Source organism: Capra hircus, chromosome 1, assembly GCF_001704415.2.
Source record: "Capra hircus breed San Clemente chromosome 1, ASM170441v1, whole genome shotgun sequence".
In the NCBI taxonomy this organism is placed as follows: Eukaryota; Metazoa; Chordata; class Mammalia; order Artiodactyla; family Bovidae; genus Capra; species Capra hircus.
The window spans coordinates 45,597,858-45,609,952 of record NC_030808.1 but is presented as its reverse complement, the minus strand read 5'-3'; the positions used below and the strand labels follow the sequence as shown (position 1 = coordinate 45,609,952).

The window sequence follows — 12,095 nt, the reverse complement described above, 5'->3', positions numbered from 1 at the left end:
ATCTCAATAACTCTGGCTAAAGGTTTATTAATTTTATTTTCGAAGAACTAGCATTGCCGTCTATGGGGTCGCACAGAGTCAGACATGACTGAAGCAACTTAGCAGCAGCAGCAGCAGCAGCAGCAGCATTTAGTTTCATTGATCTTTACTGTTGTTTTCTTTGGCTCTCTTTCACTTAAATCTACTCTGGTCTGTATGATTTCTTTTCGTCTACTAACTTTAGATTTTGCTTGTTGTTCTTTCTCTAGTCACTTTAGGTGTAAGCTTAGCTTATTTATTTGAGATTTTTTCTTCCAGAGGTAAGATTGTCTTGCTATAAACTTCTCTCTTAGAACTGCTTTTGCTGCATCTCAATAGATTTTGGATCATTGTGCTTTTATTTGTCTTTAGGTATTTGTTTGATATCCTCTTTGATTTTTTCTAAGGGATTTTTGCCCACAGTAATGCATACAATGATCATGTGAATTAAATTCACCCATTCCAGATCATTTTAGTTCACTGATTCCTGAAATGTTGATGTTCACTCTTGCCATCTCGTTTGAGCACTTCCAATTTACCTTGATTCATGGACCTAACATTCCAGGTTCTATGCAATATTGTTCTTCACAGCATCGGAATTTACTTCATCACCAGTCACGTTCACAACTGGGATTTGTTTTTACTTTGGCTCCATCTCTTTATTCTTTCTGGAGTTATTTCTCCACTCTTTTCCAGTAGCATATTGGACACCTACCAACTTGGGGAGTTCATCTTTCAGTGTCATATCTTTTTGCCTTTTCATACTGTTCCTGGCAAGAATCCCTTAGAAGAAATGGAGTAGCCCTCATAGTCAACAAAAGAGTCCAAAATGCAGTACTTGGGCACAGTCTCAAAAATGCAGAATGATCTCTGTTCGTTTCCAAGGCAAACCATTCAATATCACAGTAATACAAGTCTATGCTTCACTTAGAGGCTTCTCTAGTGGCTCAGATGGTTAAAAAGTTTGCCTACAAGTTGGGAGACCCAGGTTAGATCCATGGGTTGGGAAGATCCTCTGGAGAAGGGAATGGCAAACCACTCTAGTATTCTTGCCTGGAAAATCCCGTGGATAGAGGGACCTGGCGAGCCCCAATCCATGGAGTTGCAAAGAGTCAAACATGACTGAGCAACTAACACACAATCCAAGTCTATGCCTCAACTGCTAGTGCTGAAGAAGCTGAAGTTGAATGGTTCTATGATGACCTACAAGAACTTCTAGAACTAACACCAAAAAAAGATTTCTTTTCATTGTAGGGGACTGGAATGCAAAAGTAGGAAGTCAAGAGATATCTGGAATAATAGGCAAATTTGGCCTTGGAGTATAAAATGAAGCAGGGAAAAGGCTAACAGAGTTTTGCCAAGAGAACGCACTGGTCATAGCAAACACCCTCTTCCAACAACACAAGAGATGACTCTACACATGGATGTCACCAAATGGTCAGTACTGAAATCAGATTGATTTTATTATTTGCAGCCGAAGATGGAGAAGCTCTATACAGTCAAAAACAAGACTGGGAGCTGACTGTGGCTGAGATCATAAACTCCTTATTGCAAAATTCAGACATAAATGAAGAAAGTAGGGAAACCACTGGACCATTCAGGTATAACCTAAGTCAAATCCCTTATGATTATACAGTGGAAGTGACAAATAGATTCAAGGGATTAGATCTGATAGAGTGCCTGAAGAACTATGGACAGAGGTTTGTGACATTGTACAGGAGGCAATGAGCAAGACCATCCCCAAGCAAAAGAAATACAAAAAGGCAAAATGATTGTCTGAGGAGGCCTTACAAATAGCTGAGAAAAGAAGAGAAGCTAAAGGCAAAGGAGAAAAGGAAAGCTATACCTATCTGAATGCAGAGTTTCAGAGACTAGCAAGGAGAGATAAGAAAGCCTTCCTCAGTGATCAATGCAAAGAAATAGAGGAAAACAAAAGAATGGGAAAGACTAGAGATCTCTTCAAGAAAATCAGAGATACCAAGGGAACATTTCATGCAAAGATGGGCACAATAAAGGACAGAAATGGTGTGAAGAAGGCTGAGCACCGAAGAATTGATGCGTTTGAACTGTGGTATTGGAGAAGACTCTTGAGGGTCCCTTGGACTGCAAGGAGATCCAACCAGTCCATTCTGAAGGAGATCAACCCTGGGATTTCTTTGGAAGGAATGATGCTGAAGCTGAAGCTCCAGTACTTTGGCCACCTCATGCGAAGAGTTGACTCATTGGAAAAGACTCTGATGCTGGGAGAGATTGGGGGCAGGAGGAGAAGGGGACGACCCAGGATGAGATGGCTGCATGGCATCACCGACTCGATTGATGTGAGTCTGAGTGAACTCCTGGCGATGGTGATGGACAGGGAGGCCTGGTGTGCTGCGATTCATGGGGTCGCAAAGAGTCGGACACGACTGAGCAACTGAACTGAACTGAACTCTGGTTTGCACAGATTTTGTATGTGCACTTTAAGAGTGGAGTCTCTGTTTCACCTAGTCCTGTGAAAAATCTGTGATCAAACCCTACTGGCCTTCATAGTTAAATTCTCTGGGGAGTCTTCCTTCTGTTGCTGGACCCCCAGGGTCAGAAGCCTGATGTGGGGCTCAGAATTTTCACTTCTATGGTTAAATTGTTTTCCTCCTTTTGAGTCATCCACCTTGTGGGTATGAAACTTGAGTTTATTATGATTGTGCCCCTCCTACCATCTCACTGAGAACTCCTTTTTGTCTTTGGATGTTGTGTATCCTTTTTTGGTAGATTCGAGCATTTGTTTTGTTGATTGTTGTTCGGTGGTGATTTTGATGTTTTCAAAAGGAGGTGGTGAGTGCTTGTCCAACTACTCTGCCATCTTGAGCTAATCCTGCATCAGTTTCTTTTGCTGTAGTATTTATGTTTCAAAATTATAGCTTGATCCAGTATTACATGTAGAAATTATATTTGACTACCTTTATAGTTTTTGTTGTTCAGTTGCTCAATCATGGCCGACTCTGTAACCCCATGGACTGCAGCATGCTGGGTTTCCCTGTCCTTCATTGCTTACAGTTTACAGAGGAAACCATTACAGTTTATAGAATTGCAAATAGAGTTTATTGTGCTTTTCAAAATACTGTGTTGATCACTTGGGGGTAGTTTATTTTTCTGGGGGAGAGAGTTAAGAGTGTTGTCTTTGGAATTTGGAAGACTGTTCATGGTTTGAGTTTTTGGCCTCAGTCCTGTCCCCATGCCTGCCTTTTAAGCAATGAAAAAGAAGTATTATGAATATTAGTCATTAGATGTTTATAAAGCTAGAGTAAGAGCAAGAGTAATTTGAATAGAAGGTGTGTAGTGTTGAATAAATGAAGTGGTCAGAACAGTCAGTGTTACATAGGTTTAAGTTTATGAATTCAAGGAAGCTGCTTTGGGACTTGCTTTGTGTGAATTCTAGCACCCTGGACATGCCAAATCCGTAAATTCTGAAATCTCTTATATAAAATGGTATAATTTCTGAGTTGGTACTCAAAAAGCAAAAAAATTCAGGATAATCTTCAGTTAGTTAGGATAGCCTTAGGTAGAACCTTTTGGAACGTATTTTTGTATAGTACATATATTTGATAACTGAAATACGAAGCATGTTTGATAATACTTGAAATACATTTCATAATACTTTGTTGACTTTAAAAAGGTAGCACTTCCTTTTCAGTAGTAACATGTTAGTTACTCAGTCATATCTGACTCTTTGCAACCCCATGGACTCTGCCAGGCTCCTCTGTCCTTGGAATTTTCCAGGCAAGAATGCTGGAGTAGGTAGCCATTTCCTTCTCCAAGGGATCTCCTGTCTCAGGGCTTGCACCCGGGTCTGCTGCATTGCAGGCAGATTCTTTACCATCTAAGCCAACCAGGGAAGCCCCTCCTTTTCTGTAGGGTAATAGATTTATTGGAGACTTAAAATTAAAGGTCTTGATTTTTTTTCAAAAAAGAAATAAACTGAAAGTAATTGATTTCCTTATGAATGATTACATACCACTATTGTCTGCTGAGGAGAGAGATTTTGGCTTCTTTTAAGAGAGCAGTGATCAGTACTCTGCTGTTTCAAATTATTGTCTCTTTTCAGTTACTAAATATATGTATTAAAACTTACAAAGAAAACCGGTGTCTAAGTTAGTTGTGATTTCTAAAATGACAGTGAATTTAAAAAGCATTTATATGCCCACTGCTGGGCATACACACCAAGGAAACCAGAATTGAAAGAGACACATGTACTCCAATGTTCATCGCAGCACTGTTTATAATAGCCAGGACATGGTAACAACCTAGATGTCCATCAGCAGATGAATGGATAAGAAAGCTGTGGTACATATACACAATGGAGTATTACTCAGCCATTAAAAAGAATACATTTGAATCAGTTCTGATGAGATGGATGAAACTGGAGCCAATTATACAGAGTGAAGTAAGCCAGAAAGAAAAACACCAATACAGTATACTAACACATATATATGGAATTTAGAAAGATGGCAATGATGACCCTGTATGCAAGACAGCAAAAAAGACACAGATGTGTATAGCGGACTTTTGGACTCAGAGGGAGAGGGAGAGGGTGGGATGATTTGGGAGAATAACATTGAAACATGTATACTATCATGTAAGAATCGAATTGCCAGTCTATGTCCGATGCAGGATACAGCATGCTTGGGGCTGGTGCACGGTGATGACCCAGAGAGATGTTATGGGGAGGGAGGTGGGAGGGGGGTTCATGTTTGGGAATGTATGTACACCCGTGGTGGATTCATGTCAATGTATGGCAAAACCAATACAGTATTGTAAAGTAAAATAAAGTAAAAATAAAAATTAAAAAAAAAACCATTTAAGACACTAATTTTCAAAATTTTATTAAGACTTTTCTTTATCGTAGTCAAATGCAATTATAGCAAGAGAAAAATATGGTGTGGTTGCTTTGCTTTGGTTACTAATACTACCTTTTAATATATTTCCTTTATCTCATATTTTTTGTACAATGAACATTTGCTTTGTGAATGCAGTTTAAAATGAGATGTGTCTTTATATTTATCCATGTTGGTATGCTTATTTAACAGGGAGTTAAAAAAAACTAGCTCTGAGAGTAGTATAGCAATTTTGATGATTTTCTTTGAGCTCTTCTAAAGAGGATCCTTTTTGTACTTTTTGGCCAAAAATATCTCTTTTGTTTTTAGACCTCAGTAGTGGAAGTAGAGACTGTGACCATCTTGAAGAGGGGAGTGGAAACAAGGATGATACAAATTCTGTTTCAAGAATGGAACCCACTATGATTTCCAGGAAGAGAAAGAAAAGGCTTAGAAGTAATTTACCTGGTACTCATAATCCTACTGCTCTGTATAAGTCAGCAGAACAGACAGTAAGTAGAGGCATTTAGATGTCATATGAAATAATTTGTCCTATGATAAAAATGAATTGACTGTGACCAAATAATGTTCTATTAGCTTTCTGTTTTTATCCTCAGACTTTTTTCTTTGCCTATTTTTTGATTCTTTTTATTTTTTTTTAATACTTTAAATGCAGCTTTACTTTTCTTGCAGTATACAGTTACGGGAACAAATTTCAAATACAGTCATCACTGAGTATCGACAGTGTGTTAGTTCCAGGACCTTGGATATACCAAATCCATAGATGCTTAAATTAAATCTCTTATATTAAATGGTTTAATATTTGCATGTAATCTGCATCTTCCTGTACATTTTAAATCATCTCTAGACTGCTTACAACTAATACATTGTAAATGTTATGTAAATGGATGTGAAAAAAAGTAAATGCCATGTAAATAGTGGCCTGTGTATGACAAATTCAAGTTTTGCCTTTTGTAAATCCCTAGAATTATTTTTCTGGAAATACTTTCCATTTGCAGTTGGTGGAACCCACAGTTGGTGGAACCTGCACATATAGAGGGCTAACTGTATTATGAACAAGTAAAAAAGTTTAAACTATTTCTCCTCTGATACCAGCCTTTACTTAGTGGTTTGTTGTATATCCTACAGAGCTATTTCTTCTCTCTGTCTTATTTTTAGCTACATAATTGTCATATTGTCTAGCCAGTTGCTTTTCACTTGTCTGTGAAATTATTACCAGACTATTTTATCAGTAGTAGTTTACTTCCAGTTTCTATAGACTTCTCTTTTTCCAGAGTTTAGGAAATCTGTTGGAGGAATTATAATACTTAATGCATACATTACTTAGTTTCAAAAACTTGGTATATAGTTAACAATAAAAGTGTAAGGAGATAGCTTTTTGTTTTTTGGAGATAGCTTTTTGAGCCCTTTGACTCACAAGGCATTTCAGGACTTTGCAGTGCCTTTCAGTTAATAATTATAAACATGATTTAGATTTATATGGTAATAGAGATGTGAGACTTCAGCAATATGTGAACCGTGAACGTCCAGATATTCAAGCTGGTTTTAGAAAAGGCAGAGGAACCAGAGATCAAATTGCCAACATCCGCTGGATCATGGAAAAAGCAAGAGAGTTCCAGAAAAACATCTATTTCTGCTTTATTGACTATACCAAAGCCTTTGACTGTGTGGATCACAATAAACTGTGGAAAATTCTAAAAGAGATAGGAAAAACAGACTGGTTCCAAAGAGGAAAAGGAGTACGTCAAGGCTGTATATTGTCACCCTGCTCATTTAACTTATATGCAAAGTACATCATAGAAAACCCTGGACTGGAAGAAGCACAGCTGGAATCAAGATTGCTGGGAGAAATATCAAGAACCTCAGATATGCAGATGACACCACACTTATGGCAGAAAGTGAAGAGGAGCTAAAAAGCCTCTTGATGAAAGTGAAAGAGGAGTGAAAAAGTTGACTTAAAGCTCAACATTCAGAAAACAAAGATCATGGCATCTGGTCCCATCACTTCATGGGAAATAGATGGGGAAACAGTGGAAACAGTGTCAGACTTTATTTTTCTAGGCTTCAAAATCACTGCAGATGGTGACTGCAGCCATGAAATTAAAAGACGCTTACTCCTTGGAACAAAGTTATGACCAACCTAGATAGCGTATTGAAAAACAGAGACATTACTTTGCCAACAAAGGTCCATCTACTCAAGGCTATGGTTTTTCCAGTGGTCATGTATGGATGTGAGAGTTGGACTGTGAAGAAAGCTGAGCGCCGAAGAATTGATGGTTTTGAACTGTGGTGTTGAAGAAGACTCTTGAGAGTCCCTTGGACTGCAAGGAGATCCAACCAGTCCATCCGAAAGGAGATTAGTCCTGGGTGTTCATTGGAAGGACTGATGCTGAAGCTGAAACACGAATACTTTGGCCACCTCATGTGAAGAATCAACTCATTGGAAAAGCCCCTGATGCTGGGAGGGATTGGGGTCAGGAGGAGAAGGGAATGACAGAGGATGAGATGGCTGGATGGCATCACTGACTCAATGAACATGTGTTTGAGTAGACTCCAGGACTTGGTGATGGACAGGGGGGCCTGATGTGCTGCAGTCCATGGGGTCACAAAGAGTCGGACATGACTGAGCAACTGAGCTGAGAGATATGAAGGCAGTGATTGATTTTCGTAATTTTTCATGTTGTTATCCTAAGTTTTTAATTTTTTTGCTCTTGTAACTAAAGTCACATAATGTCAAATAGCCTCTTTTGCAAAGTAAAGCTGTAAAAATTTTTTTTCTTATTTAAAGTTGACTTAGATTGTGGGAGGCTTCTGAACCACTTGTAAATATGGGTGTTTCCCCTTCCCATTCTTTTAAAAAATATTTAGGCATCTTATTGGATAGACCAAGCTTTATATCTTTATATTAATACTTGAGAGACTTTTACAAGAGTAATATAGTATAATTGTGTAATTTTCTATTCCTATAATTATAGAAATGATGTAGTATTTTTACCTTTATAGGAATTTAAACTTAAAAAAGATTCTTCATGTTAGCTAAATTTGAAAAATGCTGATTTTCATATACATTTATTTATGTTCAGAAAGAGCAAGAAAATGACCCAGCAGTATTCACTGAGTTGGAAAAGTCAAGTGAAAACTATGATGAGGATCCAAAACTGTTTGAAGAAGTTATACATGAATCCATAGAAAGTGATTTTGCTCAACTACCCTCACTTTGTGGTCAGGAGTTGGCTTTGAGTGCTTCTCCTCAAATGACCTCTGAATGTTCAACCATGGAAACTTTTGAGAGCTCTATCTCCTCTGATACTATGGGGAGTTCTACTCTAGTTGTGAAGGATGAGAATGAATTGAACACAATAGAAAAACCTGTTTTAAGTGAACACAGTGAAGGGAATCCATCATTTATCTCTGCTGAACCAAGTAAGTAACATGAGGATAGTAAAAGCTATTAATTTTCTCTACTCTGTTTAGTTATTTCTTCTGTCAAAGAAATTTTGCTGAGGCACTGTGTTATTTATTACATCCGTGTATATTACCTTCAGGAAATATATTCAGGAATATATTACCTTCAGGAAAAAAAGACTTGGGGTTTTGGGATGTTATTAATTTTGTAGTATTGATTTATGTAAGGAATGGAGTACTTGGAAGCAGAAGTAATTTTTTTTTATTAGTGTACTCATCAGTATCTCATTAGTAGTTTTTTTTTTTTTTTGCACAAATCTGTAAGGGCCATTATTGTCATTTTGATTGATTAAGCTGAAGTACAGAGAGTTTAAGTGCTATTTATTTATTGTCATTAATTTTGATTTTAATATTCCATTATTTGATACAGTCACATTGTACAGAAAAGGTTCTAAAGGATATCTAGTGACTAGTCTCCCACATTTTTTCCTAGCCATTCATTTCCTCCTCCTAGAAGAAACTAATGTAACAAGACTTAAAGTACAATTTAGAATGATGGCATTAATATATTATTAGAACTAGAATCTGTTCCTAAGTTCTCCTAATGGCTTTATCTATTTTAAAATACCTTCTTCCTCCAGAGAGTAAGGTTGCAGATAACTGCCAAGTAATAGCACTGATGTGAAAACATCGCATGCAACTAGCATAAATCAGATAATGAATGATGGGCTACTTTCTAAAATGAATAAAGTTAGATTATTCATTTCTGTGGAATTATTAAAGATACATTGCGTGAATTAGAAAATTCTCCTTTTATATGTGATTATTGTGACACATTTAAAAAAATACATTTTTCCATTTTAGTTGTTGTTTCTAGTGATGAAGAAGGACCCACTGAACATAAAAGTTCAGAAATTCTTAAATTACAGCCTAAGCAGGATGATGCCATTTCTCATGAAAGTGAGAGTACTTCTGAACCAGTAGTGTCAGAACTACCATTGATTACTTGTGAGTCTGTACAGGTAATTTATTTCTGTCTTCTCACAGATTAACAGTGAAATATACACTATTGGCTAATGACTTCTTTTTTTGTTTCATCAAACAGAATATTATGTAAAAATTACATATTTCTTAGTTTGAATCCCGAGACAACTTTTTTGTTAGTTTGAGGGAAGCATATAATTGTCTTTATTTTGAAGTGAAAGGCTTAATATCAGTTTTCTTTTGGTCATTTTTATTTTTTCAGTCTAAATATTCCGACTCAAATATTCTTTTTGGGTTCTCAGTGGACGTTTAAGTACTTTATCAAAATATTTTCTAGAATGAAATGGTTTCTGGAATTTGTGTAGTTTTGTAGTACAAGGGCTACTTGGAATTGTTCCTTTTCCTCACATGCTATTAAAAAAGTGTGATATAGAGGAAAGAACCTGACTTCTTGAGCTATACAGAGCTGTGTTCAGATCTTGGATCTGCCATTTGGACAAGTCCCTTAACTTCTTTAAGTCTGTTTCCTTATATACTAAATAAGAGTGATAACACCTATTTCTCAAGATTATTTTGAGTATTAAATGAAACAACATATGAAAGCATTTAGAAAAAAGTGTCGCAAGCCTATCAGTTTGATAAGTCCTTTGTCTCTTCCTTCTTACAGAAGTGGAAGTGTGTGTTGGTTTAATGTCAGCCAGTGGTGTTTTTGACATACGTCTTAGAAGAGTATAGCTCTAAAGTAAGGTTCAAGTTATTTATTGTCAGTATTCATTCATATTATCAGCTTCTGATTTTCCTGTTTTAAAGAAATGATTGTCAGTCACTACCAGTGCAGAATTATGGTTAATTTATGTTAGTTTTTTTTGAATAATGCAAAGGCTGTTATTCTGTAGAATGTGATGAAGAATTTGGTCAGTTCACTGAAAACAGTCTGATAGACTGATTATTGTTTCATGGGTGTTTCTGTTGCATTTGTTACTTCATACAGAAATCACCCCAGCAGTTGTGTTCTGAATTTTTGTTAAAATGTACCAATTGTTGCCCATCTGGTCCAGCCGCCTACTTGATAGCATAGCTGTATTTGTAATTAAAACAGTGTTGATAATGCGTTCAAAATTCTAAATGAATTGCAGTTCCCTTGGCAGCATGTAAATTGACAGTGCAGTATGAAATGATCATGTTAAAGGAAAATTACATCCCTTGTAGAGCTGACAACATCACAGCCAAGCAGCAAATAACAGAGATCTACCAAGATCTGTAAGGCAGAATATACTTCTGCACCCTTCCTTGTTTCCAGTTTTAAATGAAGTTGTTAGAAACATGGATTGACTATTTTTAAAAGCCAGCTAGTCTTTACCAATTGTGAGACCTAATAAGGATTTTTTTATAACTGCTCTTCTCCATTTATCACTTAAAATACACAGTTATTTGACTAATTAGAACCATCTGTAGTTGATTAGATTCCCTCTTTTTTGCTTAAGGGATAATAAGAGTACAGTAAACAATAAAAGGTGAGAATGATAAAAAAAAATTCTGTTAAGCAGATAAATGACATTGTGAGCTGGATTAAAAATAATGAGTAGAGTGCATGTTTGAGGTGAAGATTAAGCAACATTTTCTAGAGGTAGGAGAGTGAATACTCATGCATAATTGCTCTGCTGCTGCTGCTAAGTTGCTTGAGTTGTGTCTTACTCTGTGTGACCCCATAGACAGCAGCCCACCAGGCTCCCCCGTCCCTGGGATTCTCCAGGCAAGAATACTAGAGCGGGTTGCCATTTCCTTCTCCAATGCATGAAAGTGAAAAGTGAAAGTGAAGTCGCTCAGTCGTATCTGACTCTTTGCGACCCCGTGGACTGTAGCCTACCAGGCTCCTCCGTCCATGGGATTTTCCAGGCAAGAGTACTGGAGTGGGTTGCCACTGCCTTCTCTGATAGTTGCTCTACTAGTGGTTTATTTGGTCATTAGTAATGTTAAGGTTAAAGAGGCATAATGTGCAACAGCTACGCAAATATGGAGTTGAAAAAGTCATCTGAAAGCATTGTAGAACTCAGAAGAGATCGTGGAAAATTGCTGCTGTTGGTACTGCCTGGTCGTCTATTATAACTTAAAAGCAGAGTTGTGAATTTTTTGAGCAGAAGTGGAATGATTTTTGAGATTTTTGAGACATAGTGCACATTGTAAATCATATAGATTTGATGTATCAGCGCTTCTTAGGCAGTTATATCCTTTCTTGTGCACTAAGAATGCAGTAGCTAAGAGCATCATCTTGGTTTATAGAAGCAATTTTGTATGCTTGAAATATCCCTTGACCTGCAGATAGAAAGGTGATTTGTCTTAGTTTTGCTTCTTGCTAGCAGTGTTATCTTAAGCAAGTCACTTAACCAGTCCAAACATCTATCAGCTCTACTTATGAAATGCATAAAGAAAAAAATAACTTGCCCTATGGGGTTGTTGTGGTGACTAGAAGAGATAGTTAAAAACTCATGTTAAACTAAACATTATATAAATCTTAATTTATTTTTATTGAGTTATAAATAAAGCCCATTAGGGAATACTGAATTTGAAATCATGAATTTGATACAGAGAAGGATGTATTTCTGCATTGTAGGCCCTATGGAATTAATTTAGGATTCAACTAGAGTAATTTTATCAAAGTATATCATACTTTTTAAGGGAAAAATCTAGATAACTATTTCTTGATAGTAAAAACAGTGTGAAATCCTTCACAAACTCATTAATGATAATTTAAAAAAGTATATGACTTAAAAATCATTGTCAACATTTATGTAATACTTAGCATTACATGCATTTTAT

The 12,095-nt window shown here is 36.7% G+C and overlaps 1 protein-coding gene across 4 annotated transcripts in view; it reads left to right on the top strand.

The window, feature by feature from the left end:
• SENP7 (SUMO1/sentrin specific peptidase 7) overlaps positions 1 to 12,095 on the top strand; it is a 148,786-nt gene that overhangs the window by 99,690 nt on the left and 37,001 nt on the right. For all 4 annotated transcript variants that reach the window (XM_013975109.2, XM_018060636.1, XM_005674864.3 and 1 more), the window contains 3 exons: positions 5,199 to 5,380; positions 7,973 to 8,312; positions 9,159 to 9,316. In XM_013975109.2, coding sequence (XP_013830563.2) covers positions 5,199 to 5,380; positions 7,973 to 8,312; positions 9,159 to 9,316 — 680 coding nt within the window. The remainder of the gene's footprint in view (positions 1 to 5,198; positions 5,381 to 7,972; positions 8,313 to 9,158; positions 9,317 to 12,095) is intronic.